Below are 26,727 nucleotides of genomic sequence, written 5' to 3'. Positions count from 1 at the left end.
AGTAAGGTCAAAATAAACACCTTTTATTGTATATTTACAACACATTATGAATAGTTGTGGCCTTCTTTACATCTAAAAAATATCTATTTTATGTCATAATTCCATGGATTTATATTTTGTAATTCCTCATGGTTTGTCTCCAGGCTAAATTTCAGTGAAAATTTGATTTAAATTTGCTGAATCTCGGTCGCTTGTTCCACTATGATCCTCTAGATGGCAGTAGTGACCTGTCAATGTGAAGTTATGAGCTTTCCTTCTGCAGACCCAACGCCAAAAAGAGTGAAAACATCACATGATAGGCTTCTGTATCAACAGGAAATAAAACGTTTTTATTGATCATTTGTGTATATGAAGTTATATAACAACAGTCAGAAAACTCCACAGAGTGAATCACTACACAAAATGAAACAAAAACTGTAAAACACCTCATCAAAAATGAAGGTATACACAGCAAATATAACTTGTCAGCGGCCCGCTGTCGCTGCGAGCGATATGGCAGGAAAAAACACCCCAAACAGTTCTACAAGATTACAGAGAAAACTTCCACACACAAAATACTCAAGCAGGCAGTTGATATACACAAAGGCAACTAGGATCTTTCTACAGCATCAGATTCTAATACTTACACAGCTTTGCTTTTGAAAGGTCAGTGTGGCTTTTTGTCGGTGTCACTGGAGAGAATCTTGTCGCACGCTCCATACGATTGTAAAAATTTTGTGGTCTTCGTGCACACTTTGGCGGGAAACGGTAACGAGGGCAGCACCGCAGCGCAGATAATGGCTTTGTAGTTAGTTTTTATTTTTTCTTTAAATACACACCTCCTGATCCGATGTGTGTTCTGCAGGGCGGCCCGTTACCGGATCCCCAGACACTTGAATGCGTTTCTGTCGCTCAACCGTCGGTTCTTCATTGAAATCTGAAGCTGTTCAGGAATTGGTGGATCTACGGGTGAAACCAGCCTCTCCAAGCAGGAGGCTCAAAAACATAATATTCAGTGAACCCCACAAAGGATTGTGACAAATACCTGGAAAATATGAACAAAATGACCAAAGATATTTTTATTTTTTTCTCAAACAACAAAAAGCCAAAGTACATCTAATCATCTCACGGCTAAAGAAATCTACAACAACACAGTCCGTACTGTACATTCAGAGTTTTCGTCTCGGATATAAAAGCGCTCTGAATCAAAAAAGAAGTAAATGAGAGTCAAATGGATGAGATATATTTGCTGCTGAATCGTCGTGTCCATATTTATGTCCAGACACGAAGAGTATTTACATCTTTAAGGGGACGTTGATCTGGTTTTTTGTTTTATACGAAGACTCCCTGAAGCGTCTGATGCTGGAACTGTGTGCAAGAGGAGAAAACGAAGCTGCGAAACCCATAAACGGAATCTACGTGTGCTGTGGCCTAACCTTCCCGACCTCCTCTGGAGACTTCCTGGGGCGACGCCACCCACGCCAACACTATGGGATGGACATACAAGTATTGCACAGTGCTCAACAAAATGCTGTGTGAAGCCACCCGCTGGGATAAAACGCTTTCCCTCTCTCGGCTGCGTGTAGAAGGGGGGGGGATGGCATTGAACGCTACGACAACACTACAGAACAAACTCGCTACCTACTGATAAGTCTACGTCTCGAAGCACACACGGCAGTCACAGTGATACACAAAGCAGTCCTCAGAGACTCCTATGGAATGACAAGTAGCTTTTTCTTAATAGTGCTATCAACAACACAATAACATTGAAAAACACTTAGTCCTCCTGAAGCTAGCATCGAGTATACGCAAGAGGTTCCTTCAAGACTTCATGGATTTCATGGATTCTTCTGCTCATATTTGGACCCGTAGTCAAAGACACTGTGGACAAATCGCAGACCATTAACTTTTACGGTTATTCTGCGCCAACACAAAAGGAGGATGCCGTTGGCCCAAACGGGAATTGTCATTGCTTTTTCTCTTTTTTTTGTTTCGGTGCGGCCGGAGGATCTCTGGCTCCACCTCGCAGGTGACCTGGAACACGACAATGCTCGGTAAAGAATTCAAAGACACCCAGTGCAAAACAGCAGCCACATAAAGGTTGAAACTGGCAGTAAAACATGGCTAGCTCTATTGTCACTGTGAAAAGGCAACGCAAAGCAAAGACTGCGAGTCAGGGCACCACTGCAGCCAGAGACATTGTTCCCGATAAACCAAAGCTACGACCGCTAGCAAGCGGGAGAGTGCTCTGCGCACCTCCCTGAAAAATGGCAGTGTTTAGAAGCTTCACCTTCCTCTGACTGAAGGCGGATTTCCCTCCGACTTTAGTTAAAATCATTTTAAAAAAATCATGCACGTTACGAAAAATAGTCAAAAGGCTGAACCGCTCTAAAAATATCGTTGTCATCTTTAAACCAGAAGTGCTCCCGTTTTGATAACTCTTCATTCAGGTCAGAGATCAGACCCGGAACGCGACGACGAAGCTGAACATAAGATCGAGTTTAAGGACACAATGGCTACAACTTGGTGCTTTTTTTCCCCCCACATCGGGTCACGTTTCCTCTGGGACAAACGGTCAGGAGAAGTGATCAAGGCCCTCTCTGTCGCCTAGTATGAGGAGATGAAGCGCTCAGTGGCTGTAGTTTAGGACCGCCTGTCCTCTGAGTACAAAACACTGTAAGAAAGCGTGTGCTTGTGTCACTTCCAGCAGCACTTTCCCACAGAACCATAGCAGTTAATGGCCTCGTACTCTTTTTAGGGTTTTGCTGGAATATATTCATCTGTTCGTCTTTCTACAATGATTGGTTGCTTAACTTAAAGCCCGGACGTCGTCTTTTAGGCTCCACCGACGTCTTCGTGTTAGAATTTTCTGGAATGCAAGAAGGTAATAAGGTACAATTCTTAAATCCTGGGATATATATAATATTGGCTTTCCTCTATATCTGCATTTACATAATTTAAAATAGAACATCGTATTAAAAACATCCAGATATACACAGATTAGGAAACGGTAACAACATATAAACACGAAAACTAGAAATCATTTTTGTCTGCATACTTATATATACAACTGTGGTACAATAAACTCTTTCAGTCATGCGGTATCTATACAGATCATATTGCTTAAAAGAAGGGGGCTTTTGGTTGTTAAGGGCTCCGAGATGAAACTGCTAAATCATAGAGGAACGGAATAAAACCCGACAGAAAAAATACAGAGCATGTCTGGGGACGTTTGAATCGGTATCTGAAATCAGGAAGCTGAGACGGGTGGAGGGCGGGCTAACATGGACGGACCCATATATCACTGAGGTATTTACACATACTGGCTAAAGAGTACTACAAGGCAGGGAGCTGAAAGGGCCCTGCCTATTTCTTGACGGAGAGCTGAGCGTCCACCTCCTCCTCGGGCTTCAGCACGTGCCACTGGGCGATGGGTCTCCTGGGGTTGGCCAGCATGTCGGACCAGTGGCGCAGCTCCGTGCCCGAGCTGTTGAGCCCCACAAATACCTTGCCGATGGCATCGTTCTTACCGATCTTGTCATAGTCCAGAACCGTTATAACAATTTGCACTTTCTGCAGAAGGGAAGAGGGCGGGGAAACAGCGGGGGAGAAACCAGATTTACCACAGACTAGGAAACAGGGAGCAGCTTGTTTTGACACGTTACCTGTTTTCTGTCAGCTCTTTTGTCCTTTCAGGAATCAACTTGCTTAAGTTAAAAGGCCTATATCGTGCAAAATCAACTTTTTGGAGCTTTTAGGTGTATTAGAATGTTCATTCCTCACAAAAAATTACCCCACAGTGGTATTTTGATCACGCCTTTCTGAGTATTCCTCTCAAACCCTGCGCTCTGAGCACCAGCCCCTCCCAATCCAGGAGAACCAGCGGGTTCTCACATTGTGACATCACAAAGTGAGGACCAGCCCCTTCTAAGAAGAGTCTGCACTTTCTCCGTGGAGCTAACAGCGATCGGCTAAACGCTGTTCTTTTAAATGCACCACGTGCACATCTCTATGCAAAAGCTTGGATGTAGTTTGTTTTCGTGGAATAAATGCAGACACGCTACAGATGACGTCATAAAATGGGAGACACCCACAAGGAGAGAAAGGCGGAGCCTCCAAAATCCAGTTGTCTTACCTCCGGGTAGAAAAATTAGCCGTGAGAATAACTCATATTTAATAAAAATAACACGATACGGGCCCTTCAAATGCTCATTTGCTCATTTTTACTTTGTATTTGGACGAGTCTTCTGATGCTTTTGCTTCCAAATATTCTAAAACAATCTTTAATCTGGCTTGTTTACTCCTCCGAGAACTGTTGCCATGGACACTAGCTCCACCTCTCCTCTGGGCTGTTAGACTGAATTAAAATGAAACAAAAATGTATTTATTCTGGAAAGAAAAGAAGCCCCTAATGGTCACTCATGGAACTGAACGATCATCTTTTGATGTATTTTAAAAGTATTCCCAGTGGTCCTTTATGATTATGCTATTTTGAGCCGAAATCTAAAAACCTGTGTCGTTTTTAAGGACATAGTTTCTGAAGAGCTGCAGGAGTTCATTAGAAATTGTTTTTGGTGGGACTGTTGGCACAAAGAACCCCGACCCCCCCCCCCCCCACCACCACCACCTCACTGTTACTGAGAGCTCGGAGCATTTTCTACGTAACAAATACGATCTTTTTCCAACAGCCTTTTTGGGTCACCGACTTGAACAAAGATATTTTCTTTATGAATGTTTCCATCAGAAAATGATAAGACAATTGTTTGGGGGAAAAAAATAAAAAAGAAAGATCAACAAATCCATAAAAATAAGAATACAATGTTTCTAAAGAACTCTGGGTTTCAGGACTAACCAGTTGTTTGTTGGGACAAATTGTTTTGTTTGTTTGTGTTTATAAATATACTGAATCCAAGCACAAACTAGAGTTGTTAAAGCAGTTTCCATCATTTATAGTTGAATGAATTGAGATAAAAAGACTTAAGATGATGTGTCTGCAGAGAAGCGCAGCTCCTTTAGAAAGTGATAATTAACAGGACGAGTTCTTTTCAGAGGGTTTGATCGCTCACAGGTCCGCCTCTCGGGCTCGCCGTGGCGTTTATCTGCAGAAGAGGAGTGACCGGGCCGTCTGCCTCTGGAGCAGAATAGGAATTTCCGCACAAAGTGGCCTGATTAAGTTTCGATCCAGACTGAGATGGAGCTGTTCATCTGAAATGATATTTTTATACATGTTGACTAAAAAGGATTAAATTGAAAAGGGTTAAATATCTGATCTACCGGCAAGAAAAAAAATGGTCACAAATGTCAAAATGCAAAACCGCCTGACTACAGGCTTCATTTCTTTCTTTTTAAAAATAAAATAAAATGTAGAAACCACACAAATGATGGGATTAAACATGCAACCATTGACTGTATATGAGAACTGGACTGAGCGTATCGTAAAAAATGGCAAGTGAATTAACTTTATTAACCATTTTCTATGTATGATGTCACACTCACGCCATCCAGTTGTCATATACAGTCAGTGGTTGGTGCACATCAACCCTCTAACCATTTTCCTACTTTACTTTATTGTTTTTGTGTTTACCAACTTATGATTTGACAAGTTTTCAGATATCTAGAGATTGCCGTTTAAAAAATGCTAATAGAGGTAATTTTTTATGGAGTTACTGAAGAGTTATGGAGACTATAACTATATACAAAACTAGTATTATTTTGTTGCCTCTTAAATACCAGCTAATAATTTGCTGGTAACTCGGCCCCTCCCACAGACAGCTAATTATTTTTTTAGAATCCTTTTTTCCGAGAGGGAAATGCTAAATCCATGTTAATAAAAAGGTTTTACTAAAGAGCACAAATCTTTAGGGGGTAAAAATTTGGTACAAGTGTGACTCACAAACAAAAAAACATTTTGTTTTTGCTTCTTCGCCTTCAAAGGTAGAAAAACACAAACTGGAGTTTTTCCTCCAGAAGAGGCTGCGGGACGCACAGCCCACTCAAAGCCATCATTCAACAAAATGAGTCTTCAAGAACGACAACTATCACCGACAGCGCTTTAGACGCGTCTGAATTATTGAAGGGGGCCGATGGAACAAGACGGCTGTGTGAGGAGCTGCAGGCGCAGAAACCAAACTCCTTCATTTGTTCTCTGCAGTCGACAGATTCACTCTAAGTGAATCACAAAAAATCTGATCACGATTGCTTAAAATGAGGAATATTTGCTCTGCTGTTTTTAAAAATTGCCGCTTAAAGGTTTCCAATTTTGTCCATTCTACTTTAAGTTCTGAAATAAAACATCACAATTGTTTTTGTAAGTTTTAACCATTTGTTTGTTACTAAACTTCACTCATAAAGTTGATAATTAGAGAAAACTGAAATAATTTCCTCCTTTGGACGCGTTTCCATAAACACAAAAGCCTCATTTTACGATGACCTGGTAAAAAAAAAAAGAATAAACAGATTAAGTTGATGTGTTGAGCGGAAAAGCTCCACGGTTCAGTGTGTTGGTTTCAGGCCTGAAGAGCCTTCAGTGATACAGACGATGTTTGAACAGCTCATTAGTTCAACATTTACACCAGCCTCAGAGTGTTTGCTCTGTCAAAGTCCAATGAGTGTTTTTAAGTGTTAAATAACCTTTTAAGTGTTCAATCATTCAAACTCCACGACAGGATTATGAGTCAATCAATGGTGGTGACGTGAAACTGCCAGAATGCACCCTGTGATTTGTGGTCTTTAGGAATCCCACTCAGTTAAAATCATGTCTTTAATCGTTTATATTCTTCAGCTGCTATAAAAAGAGTCGTCGCCACAGCGAAAGCGTGGCTCCATATTATTGTTGTACAAACATCCAGCTCAGTGATGATGTGCTCGCTAATCACTGCAGAAGTCTGCACAATTAATCTCAAATTTATCGTTATCGCGATTTCAAGCAGGGCAATATCCATATCGCAAAGTCTGTGAAAATTCCAATAAATGGTAAACCTTAAATGAGCTAAAACAATCTTATGACAACTTGAAGTATTTAATGAATTGAATAAAACTCTTTATGCATTTGACCTATCGGATGGAGCTTTTATGTTAGATGTTGGCCTCCTATGTAGACGAGGGTCCTTTGGAGACTAATTTAAGGTATTTTGACTCTGTTAAACTTTTGCAGTAAAATTGAAGTGTTTTTGTTATTTGTTCATTTCTCGCAAGTTATATCGCAATATTGATCACTAATATCGCATATCACGAGTTTTCCTCATATCGTGCAGCCCTACACTGCAGTAATAAATGTGACAGGTAGTGACGAGTGCAGAGAATCACAAGCACTAAAGAATTGGCCTGACGAATTGTAAAACTGAAGCTGATTTAAGCTGAATTGACTTACTGTTTGGATGAAAAACTACTAAACTGATTATTTGCTACATGAGCTCTCACTTATCAATGCTAACACGCAGCAAACTGTTAAGCTGCTTAAACCAAATGTTCCATTAAAGCTCGGAAAGCTTGGTCTGAAAACAAAAGGAGGAAAACTGATACCTGGATTTGTTCAAACGGGACTTCAAAGCTAAAGGACTCGTTGTAGTAAGGGTTAAGGGTGTTCTTCTTGATTGTCGTCTTCTTCTTCTTCAGCCTCTTGCCGTTTTGCATCAGGTGGATCTTCACATATGGATCTAAAACAAAAAGTTTGAAACGTTTAATAGTTTTTAAACATCTTGGGTCAATATTAAAAGAGGCTTCCTGTCCAAAAATTTCATTTCGGACAATATTGCTTAGCCCTTTAACCCTTTAACCCTTGTGCTATCTCAGATGACCCCCCCCCCTGCATTGAGGTGTTCTCCCTACCATGACAAAGGTGGATAAAGGTGGAAAGATTTCATGTAATCCATGGACACCAGTGAAGATCACAAATCATTGAAGAAAAAAGGTTCAGAGCACTGTCTAGTGGGTCTAGATGACCCAACTCCCAATGTTAAAGTGCCTAGGATAGCACCAGGGTTACAGACATTCTTTGAATTGTCGTAACTCTTCAAAGTAAAGTTGATATGAAAAGCTGCTTTTCTCAGTGCCACATGACTAAATTGAGACACTTTTTATCTATTTACAACGATGCACACACTGATGCATTATTAGCCTCAACCCAGGACAGCTGTGCATCCTTGTGTTTGTTTACAGCACTCTGTTAGCCTTCTCCTCTCAAGAGCCCTTATTGTTATCCGCCCAAATGCCATGTCAAGTGGCACCCAAGTGGTCATCCATCTTTATCCACTTTGCAGCCATCATGGGGAGCATAGTCTGAATTGGTTTACATTTTAGAAATCATCACACAGAACTAGTGAGTCCTGGAGTCTGAGATGAGGAGGACACTTCTCAATCAAATGTTAAAAAACAACAACATGGTTTTTAGGTTTTAAAGGACTCATTACAAAAGGAGGCAGAGAGTTAATTCACATGAAGTCTAATGAGTCCAGCGACAGACGGGGAAGAAAGTAACGAGGTTCACTGCAATTTTCCCAGGGCACAGGACAGAGAAAGTAATGAAAGACTATCGGGAGTGTGTGATGATATTATCCATTCAGGCGCCTTCTCACCTCAAAGTCACGAATAATGTGGATTCATGGAAACAATGAGAAAACCATTTTTTCCTCATTTGTTATCAAATCTGGCAGATATGATCATCTGTGAGTTAAAATATATAACCTGGAAGTCCACAGAGAGCAGCAACAAACTGCCTCTGAGAAAACAGGGGCTGTAACCCAAGTAGTTCTCTGTAACCCCCTGATGAGGAGGAGTAAGTGGGGGGAACAAAAAACAAACAAAAAAAGATGAACCCCAAATCTGGAGTCGGTAACCATGGAAACTTGACCTGCTTTGCTGGTGAGTTCTTCAGTGACTCTTCTTAAGCGGAGTTCGCTCCTGCTGAGCCTGAAGCAGCCGTGTGGCGGATCGCTTCCCTTCCTTCTTCATAAAGTTCTCCTCTCACACATCAAACATCCGTCTATTTGGGTCCTTAAATAATTAATCCGAGCCTTTCTTTTTTAAGTCACTAAAGCTCTCTGCTTTTAGTGAGTGGTTTCTATTTTCTGCTGACCTGAAAGCTGTTTTTCCATTTTCTCATTAGTGTGGTTGCATTAAAAAAAAAAAAACACGAAATATTGATTTCAGTAGAAAAACACAGACAAAGAGCCTCATCTAATGTTTTCAGTTGGCAGTAAATAAAAGTATTTCTGAATGTCATTCATCCTGTACACATTTACTGAACCCTGAAGCCAAAGAAACCCAACGAAGACCTAAAGGTTTTCAGAGGACCATCTTAGTCTATTGTGGTTCCAAGAGTCTGTTTCCCTTTGTAAAAATCTCATTTCTTAAAATTAAGGTTTTTAGTTTCAACATAATTAGATGTCTGAAATAAACCAGATGAATGGAAAATGAATGGAAACATCTAAACAAGATGTAGAATAAGTTTATGGTCCTCATATTTATGAACAGTAAATGTTATGTAAATAAAGTTTTGACTACAGTCATATATCCCAAAGCGCCATTGTGTGGCGATTTAAATGCAAGCTTCCCTAAAAGGTCCCTAAAATCGTCTGATGAAGGGCTGATTTTAGACCGTCACCGCCCTGCCCCCACCACGGGCTGTCGACATTCCTGTCCACGCCAACAGTGCAAAAAAATAAAATAAAATCAGGCGGCGGCATGAAATCTTGAAGAATCTGCCTGTGCCTCCCCATCACCCGCTGGCAGCTGTATTTGGAACCGTAGCATTACTTCTATAAACTTGTAAATTCTTTTACCTTTAAAGTAATATCTAGAGGGTTGGAAATAAACCTAATATTTGTGACTTGCACCTCAGTTCAGTTCAAAACATAATCATAAATTTAATGTAAAAAATTACAGAAATACTTTCTCCAGTATTTAAGGTTGCTTGGTCAAAACGAGATGAATATTTATTAATGTTTTAGAATCTGGCTGCCTGTAGGATTGAGATGTGATCCGTTTTTTCAGGCTGAAAAAACCCCCTAAATTCTGACATTTCTCTGTTTTGGAACTGAAGTATCCTTAGGAAAACAGCAATCTGAACATGAAAATAACTTTCTCTAACAACTGAACCGAGTCTGCATGAAAAAGAAGTTAAACTCGTATTCAGACCCAATAATTAACTGATGAAACGCAGCTCTGTAGGATAATATGGATTATCTGAGGATCCCAGATGCCCAAAGTCTTTAGCTTGTAAGATTTCTTGATGCTGAAAAATGTTTCTCATCTCTGTTGGAGAATTGTGAGATGTCGAGCTAAAATACAAGCTTAGCTCCTCTAATCTGTCATCCAATTTGGGAAGAATAAGGACCCGGATCAGAATGATGGACACGAGCAGGGTGGTTTTTATGAAAGTGGAGGAAAAACAGTGCAGAGACTGCAAAGTAGCAGAATAAATAGATGATGGGGAGTAAAAAGGTAACATGCTCCTAATGGAGTGGGTGTCCATTATTACTCTCCTGCTGAGTGGAGCTGAAGAGCAAAGATGGGAAGAAAAAAAAAACCACAGCAGAAGGTTTGTGTGCACGGTTTGTCACTTGGTGCACAAAACGAATGGATCCCAAAGCTTCCAAATGAGGCCTTCATGCAGCTTCAGCAGCTCTGTTTAAAAAGACCCTTCATGTGACAGATTTCTGTCTAAAAAACAGACCAAATATAAACCGCACTAATGAAGTTAAAAGAGGATTATTTTGGTTCCACTAGTCAGTATTTACCTGATCTGAATATCAGGTAGTAACAAATACGCCGTCAAAGAACCATGGGAATTGGAATCTAACACTATAATTGGAAACAACTTGTGGGATGAGTTGTATGGGACCAGCCATAAAAGTCTTCAAAGTCAGCAATAGAGAGAATCAAGACTGGATAGTAAAAATTAGATCTGTATATATGCTGATCTTTCCGATGGGTTAAAAAAAGCATCAGTTTAGAGAGAAAGTTCACCTCTTACCGCTTGTTTTTGTCCAAATGATGATGAAGCTAAAGGTTGTTTTAACGAAGCCGGTGCAGTGATACAAAACATTTAAGCTAGGTGACCGGAACTTCTTTCACCATGCAGTTATCCTGTGGTATATCACTTTTTAAGGCACACCCAGCAGCCAATCAGAATCGAGTATTCACCCAGACCATGGTATAATGATAATTAAAAGACCACTGATAAGGACATACTATGTTTGGTTATGGGATGTTGTTTTTTAAGTGGTTTAAAGGGTTATTTTTTGTTTTATATTCTTGGTTTTGTTTGTAACACTGAACATCAAATAAAATTAATTTGTTTTTATCAAGAAAAATACACTAATGCGAAAACTAAAGGAGATGTTTGGATATTAAAATTTTACTTTAAACCTCTTTCTGTTAAGGTGAAGAACAAAAGTATTCGGATGAAGCCTGTGGTTTTAAAAAGAAAAAGAAAAAAAAGCCAGAGTAACAGCCGAAGCACATTTTTCCGTTTTTTAAATGGTAATTTGATGCTCAAGCATAAATAATTAGAAAAGAGTTTAGATGTAACTGACTTTTAAGAATAAAAAGTAAAATCAACCATAAACTATTATGAGTTAGGAGCTGTGAAGTTTTCAGTGATCCGAGAGCCAGAGGTTGTTTCTGATTTAGACATCCACATCATTCTAGAACAAATTAGAAACATACTTCCCATTTATAAAAGCTGCATATTGTTTTTTTCACATTTTTGTGCTGTAATTTTTTATTCGTTTAGTTAATAGCTGTGATTTGAGTAATTTATCCAACAAACCAAAGTCATTTCTGGCGCTGCTGTGGGCTAAAAGAGGAAGTTGTGCATTAAAAATGCACATTTCTGCTCTTTTGAGCTGGCTAAACTGACCGGACCGCATTAAATGAGCAGAAAAAAAGCTCTGAGCTGTGGCTGTGATCACCAGAGGCAATGATGTCCTAAACGGCTCAGATCTACTTCATTTTGGTCCATTCGAGCAGACATTTCGTCCTCTGTCTTACAATCTCAATCCCTCCTGCTGCATAAATATTTGGGCGAGGAGGATCAGTTAGAAATCTTTTTTTTTTTAAATTAAAAAATCTGCATGACAGCAGCTGACTCCTTTGTTCTTAATTGTCTCTGAAAAACACAAAGCAGCAGCTGAAAGGGATCAAGCCAGATAACCTTTTATGGTGCAGAGAAAGAAACACCTGCGGCGCCGCATCACGGCCATCCAGATGCTCTTATCTTTGCCGCCAGCAGATGACAGTTTGGCTTTTCTGAGAATTGGGGGAGTCGCCCTACCTCACATCCGGCCCCTTTTACCGTTTTCATCCCAGATGGATGTAATCTCTCCCTATTTTATGGATGAAAGGCGGATCTTGTGATCCAAGAGCGCCTCCGCACGTATTTGAACAGCGTTCAGGCTCGTCTGCGCCGTCCTGGGGGTTACTCATCCGAGTCCTGGATCCTGGCCACAGTTTATGAGGGGACGCACTGCCAATGGTCCATGGGCTTCCCTCAGGAAGCTCGACGCAGGTTTCTGGATAAACTATGAGCTCTGAGCCAAATCTGCTGCAGAGTTAAGCAGAGCGACTAAAGCTGTCTAATTTTAAAGTGGTTACTTACACATAGACGTTCAAGCTGTGATTAAACGCCAGCTGGGACTCATTTGGATTAATCTAGTGGTGAGGAGACTTACTGCAGGCTACAGTACCGATTTTTCTGAAACAGTACCGGCTTCTCTTCAAGTGTTTCCGTGCTCATCAAGTGCGAGTGTGGTGGGCGTCGGCAAATGAACGCCAATACAGCCGAGTTAAATATAGCTGTGTGGCTTTTCTCCTGTCATTCTGGATTTTCTATGGTTGGTGCATCCAGGGGTGACTGTGGAGAAGTGGCTTGCAGGTTCCTCAGGGTACAAGCACTCACTGTGAAATTTATCTCTTTAGGGTTCAAACCGCCTGCGTTGGTTGGACCTCTGATTTTTTTGCTTGTAGGATGTAATTTTCAGTTTTAGTTAAATAATCTTTTGACCCAAGTTTTACTGTTTTACTAAACTGGGTGGAAATAACAGGAGAAGCGAGACACATGAAACCTCTAACTCTAAGCTTCATAGAGATAGAACTTGGTTTAGTGTACAGAACCTTATTACCACCAACATTACAATTGTGTGCTTTGATACCGTCCCTTCTGTAGATCGTTACATGGTTGTATCACAACAGAAGAGGTTAAAAAAGTCCTTCACGCTCTTGACAATTACCATATTTTTAGCATAAGTCCTATTTTTTTGCACAGCTTGAACAGGGGCGAGACTTATACTCAGGAGCGACTTATATGTGATTTAAAAAAGTTAATGGCTCATACATTTGTTCTTTTCCCACTAACAACCACTAAAGGGCAGTGTGTGTCAGTATTTGATAGTGACATTAACGCAGAAGCAACCGCTCACTCTGATCAGTGGGTGGAGTCCACCGCTCACAAGTTTATGAAACACATTTTTGGACGAGCGCTAAGCATCGAATTTGACGCAAGCCGATAGAGAGACAAAGGACTCAAATTTAGGGCATGACTCGCGTTTGGTGTGACAGCAGCATTACGCCAGGCTTAGCAGATTAGTTCAGAAGCATCGCACTTTTCCCCCAAAAGTGCAAATTATCCTCCAGAGCGACTTATGTATGATTTTTTCCACTTTATAATGCTTTTTTTTTGCCTGCGACTCATAAACAAAAAAATACGGTGATGTAAACAGCCTTTGTTTTCATCTAACCCCCCGGTCATTTCTAGTTTTAGAGATTCAGACCCAAAATCCTGTAAAACAAAAAAAGAAAAAAAAGAAAGCTTAATTCAAACTATGGGATAGCTTGATTCTGGTTCATTCTCCCCACGTCTCATGAAGATGAACTGAGAGTGAAGCAGGCTGTCTTATTTTTTATACTTCCAAGGACATGGAGGGATAATCCTCTGGCTGTCTCTTTCTCTAGGCATTGTGGGAATCAACATTAACCACAGGCGTCCTCCTCACAGACACCGTTTGGTTGTGAGTTATCTCCACAACTTCTTTGGTACTGAATGTCCTTGTAGTGTTTTGTGCTGAACAAATGTCCACAGCTCCTCGCTCCCACAGCCAGCTGCTCTATTCTAGAAAGAAAAAAAAAACTTCCTCTATTTCTGATGACACACCCCTTCACGTCTTTCCAATCCAACATTAGTGGTCTCTATTATTCTAAAACAAAGACATCAGCCTGTGTTGGAAACGTTGACTGTATCTGAGAACTGGAGTGAGTGTTAACTTACTTCTGGCTCCAACCAAATGAAGTCAAATTTGTCGCCATTTTTTCCACAGTACAAACGTAGTCATGCTGGAGCCAGACGTCATTAGCAAGCAGTGCTTGGTCTGAGGTCAACGTTTCTATGGCAACCACTCTCACCAATCAGGTGTGCCTTTATTGGAAGTCCAAACCCCTACCACTTGAAAGTGGGCTACAAGAAATCTGCCAATCAAATGTTAGACGTGGGACCAGCAGACTCCATCTACTTTTCTTGAAGCATCTGATTGGTCGGTTTATAACTTGGATAACTTGCAGTACATGGAAAAAAAATTGGATTAACAAGAACATGTTTAAAAAAAAGGTGTCAGAGCAAAAATGAATATTCTGATTGGGATTGCACAAAATATGGCAATTTTATCATTATTTCAAAAACAAACTGCAATAAATGGTTACCTTAAGTGTGCTTAAGCAATCTTACGCAGCTTGAAGTATTAAACGAGTGAAATAAATCTCTTTATGCATTTGACCAATCGGATGGAGCCCTTTGATGTTAGATCCTTGTTCCAATGTAGACGAAGGTCATTCGGAATGCAAGTTAAGTCATGTTGACTCTTTTTTAAATTTAATTGTTGCAGTGAAATGGAAATTATGTATTTAGTTGTTTTGCCATTTCTTCATGTATCGCAAGTTATATCGTCATTGCAATATTGATCAATAATATCGCAAATCGCAAGTTTTCCTGATATTTGCAGCCCTAATCCGGACCAATAGACTGATTGAGTAACAGCTGTTTTGTCTATGGGGTTTTGGCTCCCTGGAGCCAGCGGGTACTTCGCTGCACAATAGGAGGGAGAGGTCACTCAGTCCAGTTTGCATTTACAGTCAATGGTTGGAAACGAGTAGAGGTTGTGGGGATGCAGGACAATAAAAAGAAATCATCATCTATTTTCCCAAATCTGCGCACAGCTGGATTGTTGAAGTTTGAATCAGCGTTTCTGGTCAAGCGGGGATGCGTGGATGCCGCTCCAAAGGAAAGGGAAACATCTTCATTTACCTAAGTTTGCATTCACACGGGAGCAACATCCATGAAATGTCAGGCAGTTACGACTGCTCATCTAAGGGCAATACTGGCTAAAAACAGCTTTGACCAGAAAAAGGAATGAAGACGACCAGCTGGTCCTGATAGTCTTCTAACCTTCACATCCTGACTGTACAAAACCGCTTTTTCAGTCTTTTATTCTCTCTAGATGTACCTCTCACTTGTATAACTCTCTTTAGTTCATTTTAAAGTGATCCCTTGTTTATCGCCATAGTTACGTTCTAAAAATAACCCGCAATAGATAAAATCCACAAAGTTGTCAGTTTAATTTTTCTTCAATACAGATGCTTGAAAGGCTGTAAAATTAATCACTTTCACTTTTCTAAGACATTCTCACTCTTTGATCACTGGTCTGATCGCCATCGAAGATTTTTGTGAAGATTGACTGACGATAACAGCCAGTCAGGACGCAGAACAGAATGGATTTTTAAAAAGGCTGCACTGTGCAAGACTTCAACCCTTTAACACCAAAGCTTTAGCCCCCAGTGTTGACATTCTTTTGACTACAGTAACTCTTCAAGTGTTTACATACTCAACGTAACTCCGGTGGACTCTGAAGCAAAGAAAAGCAACTTTGAGTTACTATGCAACACTTTATGCTAGTAGAGGTGCTTTTCTCTGCGTCAAAATATGCAGATTCACGGTGATCACGTAAACAGTCGAACAGTTATGGTACATCAAAGATTGTGTGTTGTTTCGGTGTCGCTATCTGGTTTTGGGGTTACAACCCTGCACCCTCTTTTCACATAAAGCAGAACTGTATCAAGGTTGACTTGAAATAGAAGCAAGACCTCAGCCCTCCGATGGATCAGGTTTTGCTCATATCTAAAGCTAACCTTCCAATGAAATAAACTGGAGTGAACTAAACAGTGGAGTCACTTTAAAGTCTTTGTTTTAGCTAAATAAAAATAAGCCTGTGGAATTCTAACCTTTTTTTTTAATCCCATTGCCCTCAACTCCACATAATAGCAGTAATGATAAATTGTAGAGTTGGTTCCTGCAGAGGGAGAAGCAACACGTTGACAAAGAGGCTGGGATTATTTTAAGACGACAGCTAAAGAACACGGTGTCTGGCGTGTCACAAAGGTTTAGCAGCAGCGATCCTGTAAATCCATCCCCTCAAAAGTTTGCTTTTTTAGGAAACAGCGTGGCAGGTAGATTTTTGGGGGCAGTTGGATGAGGAACAAATGAAAAGAATTATTTCTGATTATACATTGGTTAATGATAATTCCCACATCTTCCTCTGTGAGCCATAATTAGCCGCGGTAAACAGGATGACAATAGTGGAGAAAGCCGATCCCAGGCCGTCAATTGCTTGTTCTCTTTAAGCTCTGGCTGTGCGTGGAGGCTAATTATTGTTATCAGAGACTCGCCTATTATTTCCTCCATCTGCCGCACATTTAAGTCTGTTTTAACAGCAGTCACTGCTAAATCAGTTGTTTGTAACCAGAAACGTGCAATGTGCTATTACTTTTATGATAACAATTCACTGGAATTCATGGATGAGAGCAGATGAAACCTGCGACACACATCCTGTGGATTCAGACAGAACAGACTTGGCTTTCACAGCAAACAAATTCTCACTTTTTTTCTTCTTCTGCATGAGCTGCTCGCTGTCTGACAGCTAAAAACATTGACAATCTCACCATGCAAATGGGAACAGGTGAGCGCTGATGTCAGTGTCATAAAATGGCAGCAGGGGAGCGTTGTTTTTTTTTTTTTCTTTGCCCAAATGGCTGGTCTCTTAGATGAAAGGGAGCTCTGGGCTCTTCAATGTGTTACTGTACTGCACGTTGTTTGGGCTTATATGGAGAGGCGGGCCTGTCGAGCAGAAAGAAAGTGGACCCAGGTGTATGGTAATTGCAGCTGAAAGAGTCAAGGTGGGAGGGAAGGGGCGCAATGGGGAATTTCTAATGAAACCATGGAAGAAAGTCAACAGAGAGGCAGCGGGGGAAGACGGCGGGTTGGGGCCATAATCAGCATTTCAGAAATCGACACTGATCAAAGTCTAGGTGAAAAAACACGACTCAGATTTTACACGACTCAGCAGAAAACAGGACTGATAGGATTAGGATTGTCCCAGTCAGGTTTTTTTGGGTCCGATTAGAGCCATTTGATGTTAGGAATCTGCCGATACAGAGTCCCGGTCCGATACTTTTGTAACAGATTTAGTCAATAAACAGATCCAGGTTGTTCCCACAGTCCGATTTTCTTTTGATACCAGCTCCCAGACGTCTCTTTATTCTGATTATGCAGTTTTTTCGGACATAGTTTCTGCGTCTCTGAGTTGTAGGCGGAACTGTTGCAGCGGAGCTAAAAACGCAGAGCAATGAACTTTTTTACAACTTTTCTACATCACAAATGAGCTTTTTTTCTTTCATCTGCTTCTGATTTACAACCATTTAAGTAAAGAAATGCTGAGAAATGCAATTTTGAGCTTAATTTTCTTCACAATATATCTTCCATCATCAGAAAAATCCCACAAGAACATGTAAATATGTCAGAAAAATACAATTTTCCTTGTGTTTCATCAGACTGGGTGTATAAACAGGCATTATAGTGCAACTATAAACTAGAAAGCAATTAAAAATAGGTGATAATTACCTTAGTCATGTGAGAAAGATTGGTGACTGTAGCTTTTGTATCTTCAGCATTATTGAACATTTTTCATCATATGAGATTTTTGACTCGATTAAAGAATCCTAAAAAATGTAAAATTACTTTGTTCCCAAACTGTAACTGGAGCAAAAAATGACGAGATCATATCAATGTAACCGTTCGTTAGTTTTAGTTATTTTTGAGACATTATGGATTTATTAATTTTTTTAAATCTGTTTTTCCTCAAGCTTGCACTTTGTAGACGGTCCCTTGGCAGCTGTGTCTCTCTCTCTCTCTCTCTGTCTCTCTCTCTCTCTGTCAGAAGCATGGAGAGAGCAATTCTCATTAAAAAGAAGCAAAAACCTGATCTTTTTTCCTTTTTAAACGCTTTTGTAAGTCGTCGTTTGCATTAAGACAAACCAATAAAGACATTTGCTGTGAGTTTTAAATGTTTATTAAAAAAACTGTTGGGCTCAGAAGTCCAAATCTGTGAACATCTTGATAACTTCACAGAACTGATTTGGTGCGCCGACTGCTCAGACTAATGTCGTATTCTGCTGCTCTTTACGGCAATAAAATGACGTGATGCCTTCATGACAAGTAGAACTTTTATTTGAAATAATAAGCTTGAAACTTAACATTCAAGTCTGAAGCAGCGTGATCAGGCCCGATTTCCCTAAATAAATTCTCGTTGTTAAAAACTAACCTGACATTCTTCTTATCTTTTACAACAGCTCAAATTGCGTTAAAACTCTTAAATGTTGGTATATATGGATGGACAGCTGTTACTTCCCTCTTCTTTTCTTTGAGTATCTTTGATCGCAGCAGCTCTGCTGGATGTGGAGCACAATGCCATCGACGAGTCGAGCTCTTAACGAACGCTCAGAGGAGATCAACTCGCAGTTTTCATTCAAATGTGCGATTTTGTATTTCAAATCCCAGCTGTGCAGGAAATGAAGCTGAAGGTAAAACCTGGAAAATCAGCATCAGCTTTATCATCAGCATGACAAAGAGCCAAGACTGACCGTTAGATAAGAACCAGTAAGCAGCAGAATAATTCATGTTTGATCCTTATCCTCCTTTTCTACATTAAAACTGTGAATATTTTCCCCTCCGACAGTAGAAGAATAAAGCTTCGAAGGCCCGCTTTTTTACAATAACTGAGCGTGTTTGGATAGTTGAGGTTGAAACAGGAAAAACAGCGAGTGTTGTCGGAGCAGTGAGTGCTGCAGAGCGGGTATAATTACAGACAAAAAGCCCTGTCAGAGGAAAAGGCGGCAGGTAGGCATTAGCATCGTTTCATCTCCTCACCTGACAGGCCGCCCACGTCCATTTTCTTCAGGTTTTTGGCCTCAAGAACAACCACCGTCAGCTTGCCGGCGGTGGGGACGTATCGCAGGGAGAAGCAGATATCACCCAGCTTCTCTTGCTGTTAGAAGGGCAGGCGGAGAGAGAAACTGGTTTAACAGAAATCAGACCCATCAGAGAAGACAATCATTTCTCAGCTTTGGTGCAGAAAATCTAAGAAAAATCTAAAAACACAGCAACAAATCCGTCTAAAAAGATGTAAGCTTAAAAGTTTTACAAACTGAAAAAAGATATTAAACTGTTCTGTGTTTGATCAAAGATGTTAAATCTTATTCTTTCATTGCTGCAGCATTAAAAGGTTTGTTCCTATGTGACCATTCCTAAGATTAATAACTTTTTCACTAGTTATTTTTCAAAGATGCATAAAGAAGGAAAAAATGAAGATGAAGGAAAAGGCAGATTTTGAACTTAAATTATTCGTAAAGAAGTTCTAACAAACTCATGTGAAGCCTTAGTCCACTCTATAGTACTATAGTACTTTTGAAGAAACTGCAAAGTGGAGCAAAACCTAAAAAAGAAGGGATACGCTTTCAAATGTGTGTATAAATCTGTTAAAATTCTCCATTTTCAGAGGTGCATTTGCTGCTGGATGTTTGAAGATCAATGTGCCATTAGAAGTTCATCAGCCCCGAAAATTCACTGCACTAAATGTGTTCCCTGATTTGATTTGAATGTTTCTAAAAATCAGCATTTTGAGAAATGCTGCAATCACTTCACCTGTAACCCAAATCAGCATCACTGATCCTGAAGAAGGAAGGTGATTCATCTCCTGACTTTATCGCTCTGTGGTCAGAGCAGACGGATGGCCATCTTTGGAAGAGCTTTAAAAATCAACAAAAACACGACCTGAAAGTAATTCCCCATCAACGTCCAATCAGGGTGTGCTTCCTTTTGTTCAATCGGTGTACTGCTTTCTGCAGTGTGTTATAAATTGAACACATTTCACTTCTCTTTCTTAAAGACAAGAAACAAAGGCTAAATTCTTCAAGTAAAAAAATAGCATGCTCCTTTAAAGCTTTTTTTTTAAATCATTTTTGGAGAAACAAAACCCCAACAAGGATATTTGAGGACAGGAAATAAAATCCCACAAACATTTATCAAAATAATCTGTATAATGGCATTAAAATCCGCATGTGAGACAGAGCAGGTATACGCTGCCCCACCTTTACAAACTCATCAGCATCAGTGAGATGCCACCATGCATTTATAATTCACTGCATTCAGACAGAATCCTGTGGGTTAGTCTCTGTCCCCCCTTTATATATTTTTTTAAATAAAATTGCTTATATTTCTCTTTAAACGATGTTTGAACGTCTTGTTTGTTCTGCAGCTACGTTGAAGTCAAAGGCTTGGACCGATGACAGCTAGCATGTCGAGCAATCCATTGATCATTGTGCAGCTGCATCAGTAAATATTGGTTTAAATGGACCGTGCATCGTCTATCATAGCTCAGCATTAATGTGGTCTCATTACCTGGACAAATAGGAGAGTAAACATTAAAAACGTGGACAAAAGAATAAACATGTTTTTAATTAAAGCAAAGTCTTCGGGTAATTTTTCCTGTGTCTGATTTAATAAAAAACATCTGGACTACTTGTCAAAGGTTATTTGACTGTGATATAGTTAGAGCACTAAACTGAAGAAGTTCCCTCTATGAAGATCAAAACGTCACAAACTTCATCAACATGAAGTTCTAACACAAAACATTAAAACATTACCATCTGACCCGACCCAGATGTTCAGATTTACAGCTTTAAGTTTCATAGCAAAAAAATAAATAAAAAAAACAGATGCAGCTGCACTTTTACTAAATAAAATGTTTTAAAAATATGAGAGGAAAAGCAAAGATAAACAGCGGTAAAAACTTTGCACAATGCTGAGCATTTAATGATGCGTAACGTCATCGATGTTCTTCGGTTGATCAAATAATAAACTGCATAGTGGATGTAAGAAGAAAATAGACTCCGATAGCAGAGAAGCATCTCAGTTTAGAGGAGCTGCAGGCTTGTTTCATCAATTTATTATAAAAAGAAAAGAAAAAAAAGAAAAGAGCAGTGCAAGTTGTTTAATACAATAAATAAACATGATTTTTTTCTTTAAAATGCAAGCAAACCCATGCTAACAAGGTTTTAGCAAGCTAGCTCTTTTCAAACTGGTTTAAAATCAATGCCTCAGTTCTTCCATCTATGTCTTGATTTTTTAAATAATTTTTTTATTTGTTTTATTTTTAGGATCCTGCTCCTTCTTGCCCTCAGGTTTATTCAGTAATAGTTTACTGTCTTACTCTGATCATCTTTTGGTCCATTTGTAAAAGCGTTCCCAGTGATCTTTTATTTATATTTATCTGTCAGGTTTTTACCCGTTAAGTCATAATATTATTCATCTGACTATAATGTGTATGGATTGCATGTTTTATGGCTTTATTTTATTGTTTTTAATGTTGCCTAACCTAAAAAATGTTAAGAACTTTAATGTGCATCTGCTGGAACTGTACAGTGGTGAATAGTTTAATGTTCCCTGTAACGATGGAAGTACTTTGGGCTTCATATTGATGAATAAAAATACTCAATAAACAACTTCTTCTTTTTTAGAGATGAATTGATTATACCATTTTGAAACAAACAAAAGTGACTTTTTGAGTTTGACAAGTCCAGAACTTTGTTATTTTCAGTCCAGAAACAGATTTTCTTTTATGTCTCTGCTCGCGCCTTCAGCCTGCCTCTTCTCACCATTGGTGTTGAGGGTCAAGAAAAAACTCGAGTGGTACGACCCAAAACTCCTTCAGACAATGCTGGAGAAATCGGCTCTCCGGGTGAGAAATCAAGTTCAAGAAGTTCTTTTTTTTTTTTTTTTATCTGAGCAACACAATCATTTTTTCTCACGTCTAGAGAATGGCAACGTTTTTGCAGCACAGGGTTTTATTTTTGTATGAGAGTGACTATCACTTGATGCAGGACAGAAACTCTGCAAAAGACGTTCGATGGAAGGGTTTGTATGGTTTTTAAAATAAAATCTAAAAAGATGCCTTAAAATAAAAAATAAAATGACATGTTTTCAGGTTTTTAATGATACTTTAGCAAAATTATATCTAATTGAAAGAAGGAAAGCATTAAATTAATTACTTAAGTCATGTGCTATCGTACGGCAGGTTGAACAATTGGGTCAAAAGGTGCTGCAGGTTTTTCATGGAGGGTCGTACAGAGGAGTGGCGGCATCGTAATGGGAGCGCAAGTTTGGCTTGCAGATCCCTCCAGGTTTGTATGGATACCTCAAGGGACGGCATAAAAATGGAACGTACCATTGCTGTGGGTATGGTAAGTGTATTATGCAGTATTTGAAAGGATAACCTAAGTTTTGCTTATGAAGTACGCGTGCTGCTGTAGTACAGTGACCTTTCGCCACACTAGTCATTAGAACGGTGTCAGTGCAGGTCTCTTACTGACACACAAATGTGGCTGTAGGACGCCCACTAAAACTCCATTTTGATTGTCTCATTTCCTCATTTCTAACATCTGGCTGCACGCATGGAGCACTTGAACAGCACTGAAGGCCTCTCTTTATCTCACTAACTTCACTTACCCTTGTATGTTTAGGTGGGGATGACATTTTTCTCAGTACGGGCTTACCGAGCGGTCTATGACCACCTCCGTGCCTCGTACCGGTTTACCCATTTTGGCCATTGGGTGTTTCCCAACCCTTGTCCTCAGGGAACACTGTCCTGCAGGTTTTAACCACACTTTATTCAGCTCATCATCAAGTTTAGCCCTTAAAGGTAAGTGTTGTAGTTGTAGGGTTAGATAAGTTAATTCTTCTCAAAGAGTTCTGGTACATCGCCTGTCCGTCCTAGGGGAAGATCCCACCTTCATGTAGACACCCGTCTGTTCATTCATTTTTTTCCGGATTGTATTTTTTTTTTTTTTAGGAAGTTTTACTTACCGCAAAGGAGGGTCTCAGGGCAGGGATGCCCAGTTTAGTTTAGTCTGTTTAGTTAAAGTTGAGTATTCTCCCATTGAATTCTATGCATCTATGATCCTTTTGATTGTATGTTCACTTTCCAATTACCATTACGAAGCCCACTGACATGACTGTTGTTGTGAATTTGGGCTGTACAAATAAAATTGAAATTGAATTAAAGGCGGGTGTGTTTAAACAGGGTAGGATTGAATGAATACAGCACTGTGTCCCCTGAGGACCAGGGTTGGAAAACACTGATGTTGTCAATTCCAGACTAAAATATGTAAGGGTTAATGGCCGACGAAGTGTGCATTATCACTTTTTAACGCACGCTGTGGAAGCCTGAACCGTCCGACGTGAAGCAGAGTGCGTTAAAAAGTGACAATGTACACTTCGAAGGCCGTTAACCTGCTTATACCATGGTCATTTACAAAAGCAATACATATTCACCAGTTTTTAGCCCTTTATTCTTGTTTTTTTCCGATTTGGATCGCTTTTTTCACGAAAAGTGGACTATTTGTTCTGTGGTACGATGCCTTGTCTTGCTGCAGTCAAGATTCAGTGATATAAATGATTTATATATATGCTGATTGTCCCGATGGGTTGAATAAAGCATCAGTTCAGAGAAAAAGGTCACCTCTTACCGCTTGTTTTTGTGCATATGATGATGAAGCTGAAGGTTGTTTTAAAGAAGCCGGCGCAGTGATACAGAAGAGTTAAGCTAGGTGACCGGAACTTCTTTTTGGGGCGTGCGGTTATCACTTTTTAAAGCACACCCAGCAGCCAATCAGAATCGAGTATTCACCAGGACCACGGTATAACACGTAGATAATGAATATTAAGTTAAAGTCTTTTGTCCCCCTGCCTCTTCTTCCTGGTTTTGTGCAACTCATGTTTAGTTTCATCATACTAAAACCTTATTGTCTTTTCATTAATCTTGCATTAACTCTTTAAAAAAAAAAAAAAAAAATCCACCAGCAGGAATGAGGAAAAGGTTGAAATAAATAAGAGGTGTAACTACCAAACAGCAGTGGAATCAATGTAAAGACTTGAATTAAGTTGTTGTGTGCTACAGTGTAACGAAACCTAATACAGTAAAGTGATGCCCTTCAAACAAACACCAGCAGCAGCCTTTCAATGCTGTTATAATTAACCTTTATATCAACCCACAGTAATGCTAGAAATAAGGTTGGCAACATGTGCTATACGCCGTGACATTTACCATGAAAATTAAATCTCCTGAGCTGCTGCTCGGAAAGTCACACTTCTATTAATTGAAGGGGAAGTGTGGACATGTGATTGACATTTCCGGGACAGATGAATGAGATGGCCACTGCTGTGTTTGCTTCGGTTGAGAATGTTTGACTGTACACAGGAGAGGAAAGGCCCAAAATATATTACTGAACCGACGTTCCAACTGAACGTGTCTTAACCTGTGACTCAAGAACTGGAAAAGCTGTGGTTTCGGACTCTGACCTCCTCCTTCTCTGCGCTCTGCAGGTCTCGCCACTCCTCCGTTACGTGGCTGAAGTCCACTTTGTTCATGGGCACCTTGATGTCGCCGATGGCGTCGTGCTTGGAGAAGCGGTCGAAATCGTACACCGTCATCACCAGCGTCTTTCCACCGAGCTCTACGTAGGGGACCTGCCAAGGAAACATTACAACAAAACAAGAAATTCCTGTTTTATGGAGAGTTTACCAATAAACTTAAATCTATAGATGCATTTCTTTAAGTTTACTTTGAGTTTAAAAAGCATAATGCTGCATCCACACCGTATTTGCAAGTCAAATTCGCGTCTGCTGGCTCTCTTTTGACGTGCCTCAAATTTACTGCTGGATGCCCCGGCGCCGGAGCAACTGCCAGCCTTTTTCTGGACTTCATTCGTTGCCACATCATGGTAAACATGGATTATGTTAAACCAGTAGCTTAGTTTTGAAGAGCTCCACAGAGGCGCCGGCAACCACGTCGCTGTGTCTGGGCTCACCAGATCCTTCAGAGACGCTCGTCACCATTTACAGCAGATGCTGCGCCTGGATGTGACGGCTGTTTTAAACATTACATCCCTCTGTCTGTGGCCCAGTTTAAAGAAATTCTGTCCCGCATTAACCTGAGAGGAGAGTATATAAAATTAAACCGGAGGTTCTTTTTATTATGATGAAATTAGGAAAAACATCATAAGCCCACAGAGCTGGAGCCATCAAGCCCACCATTACAGCACCCGTGGCAGCTCTCCGTCTGCTGGGCGGCCAGCATAGCAAGCTCCGCTGCCCAGGACTGGGGAGCTCTGCCAGATCCTGGGCCGAACCAGGTCGCTGGCGGGCACATTGCCCCAGCTCCATGGGCTTTTTGACAGGCCGGCGACCCGTCCAGGGTGTGACCCGCCTTCGCCCAACAGTAACCAAAGCAGTCTGCGGCAACCCCGCGGCACCAGTGGATTAAAAAGAATGGAGGGAAATGGACAAAAATCGTCGCACCGACCAGCCACATTGGATTTATTTTTCGACCCTTTGATCGAATCACTGAAAGCGTCACATGCCCAAAGCTGAGTCCCTCATTGGTTGTTGCGCTGCATCAACCTCGTTGCCCCCGATTGCCAAATTGCCCTGCAGGACCTCAGATCGCATCTATACATTGACTTAACATCCCCCCTTGACGTTATAGTAACTTTTATGTTATAGTAAAATAAACCTACCATGTGTCGATCCACATGGTTTTTTCCAATTTTTCGATTATCAATTGATCAATATCAATTAAAAATGATATTGGTTAATCAATCTCAGACAGATTGATCTGGTTGGATCATAGGAATATGAATCAATCAATTAATTATTTGTTACACCCCTTATAATAATTATTGGGGTTATATTCTATTCTTAAATCATCAACTCCAGTATTTTCTAAGGATGATCCACCTGTTGTAAGGTATATTTGCTCCTCTATTTTGTCCTTTTTAGAATCTGTTGATGTTTGATGAAGTCAAATCCAGCAAGTTTGAAGCTGAACAATGGTTCCAAATCAGCCCGGTACCAACCAATGGAGGTGCTCCAATCTCTAATCAATGGTTTAGACTCAACTTTATGACATGTTCTATAAATACAACACTGTTTTTTAAATTAATTTTAGTCAGTAAACCTGAAGAGGTTAATTCTCCCTCCTGAGTCTGAGATAAAATACATCTGTAGCTGAAAACCTGCTGCCTTCAGTGTGATCAAAATCTCCTCTTGATGTTTTCTGTTGCGTTTATCTTAAAGTTTATAACATGTCAAGCTGACTTTAACGAGTTTTTCAAAATGCATTGAGTGCTGTGAGTGATTTTTTTTTCTCCCTATCAGGCACTTTCACCTCAAATCATTTGTTCTCACACTGCCTTCAATCATGAAAACTTTCATATTAGGCAAAAATCCTGCTGTGAAAATTCAAAAAGCAGCCTCTCAGAAGGCTCCTTGACATTATCTCAGCATAACATCTGCTTTTCTTGACAGTGTCACCA

The 26,727-nt window shown here is 40.1% G+C and overlaps 1 protein-coding gene across 13 annotated transcripts in view; it reads right to left on the bottom strand.

The window, feature by feature from the left end:
• Positions 1 to 301: 301 nt before the first annotated feature.
• Positions 302 to 26,727, bottom strand: part of syt1a (synaptotagmin Ia) — a 215,574-nt gene continuing 189,148 nt past the window's right edge. For all 13 annotated transcript variants that reach the window (XM_078941964.1, XM_078941959.1, XM_078941961.1 and 10 more), the window contains 4 exons: positions 24,713 to 24,880; positions 19,226 to 19,343; positions 7,501 to 7,634; positions 302 to 3,552 (listed from right to left, as the gene is read on the bottom strand). In XM_078941964.1, the coding sequence (XP_078798090.1) occupies positions 3,346 to 3,552; positions 7,501 to 7,634; positions 19,226 to 19,343; positions 24,713 to 24,880 (627 nt within the window). In that variant the 3' untranslated portion in view covers positions 302 to 3,345. The remainder of the gene's footprint in view (positions 3,553 to 7,500; positions 7,635 to 19,225; positions 19,344 to 24,712; positions 24,881 to 26,727) is intronic.

The sequence above is a fragment of the Oryzias latipes genome, chromosome 23 (assembly GCF_053564925.1).
Source record: "Oryzias latipes strain Hd-rR chromosome 23, Olatipes_Hd-rR_3.1".
Classification (NCBI taxonomy): Eukaryota; Metazoa; Chordata; class Actinopteri; order Beloniformes; family Adrianichthyidae; genus Oryzias; species Oryzias latipes.
This window is presented reverse-complemented; position numbering and strand designations above follow the sequence as displayed.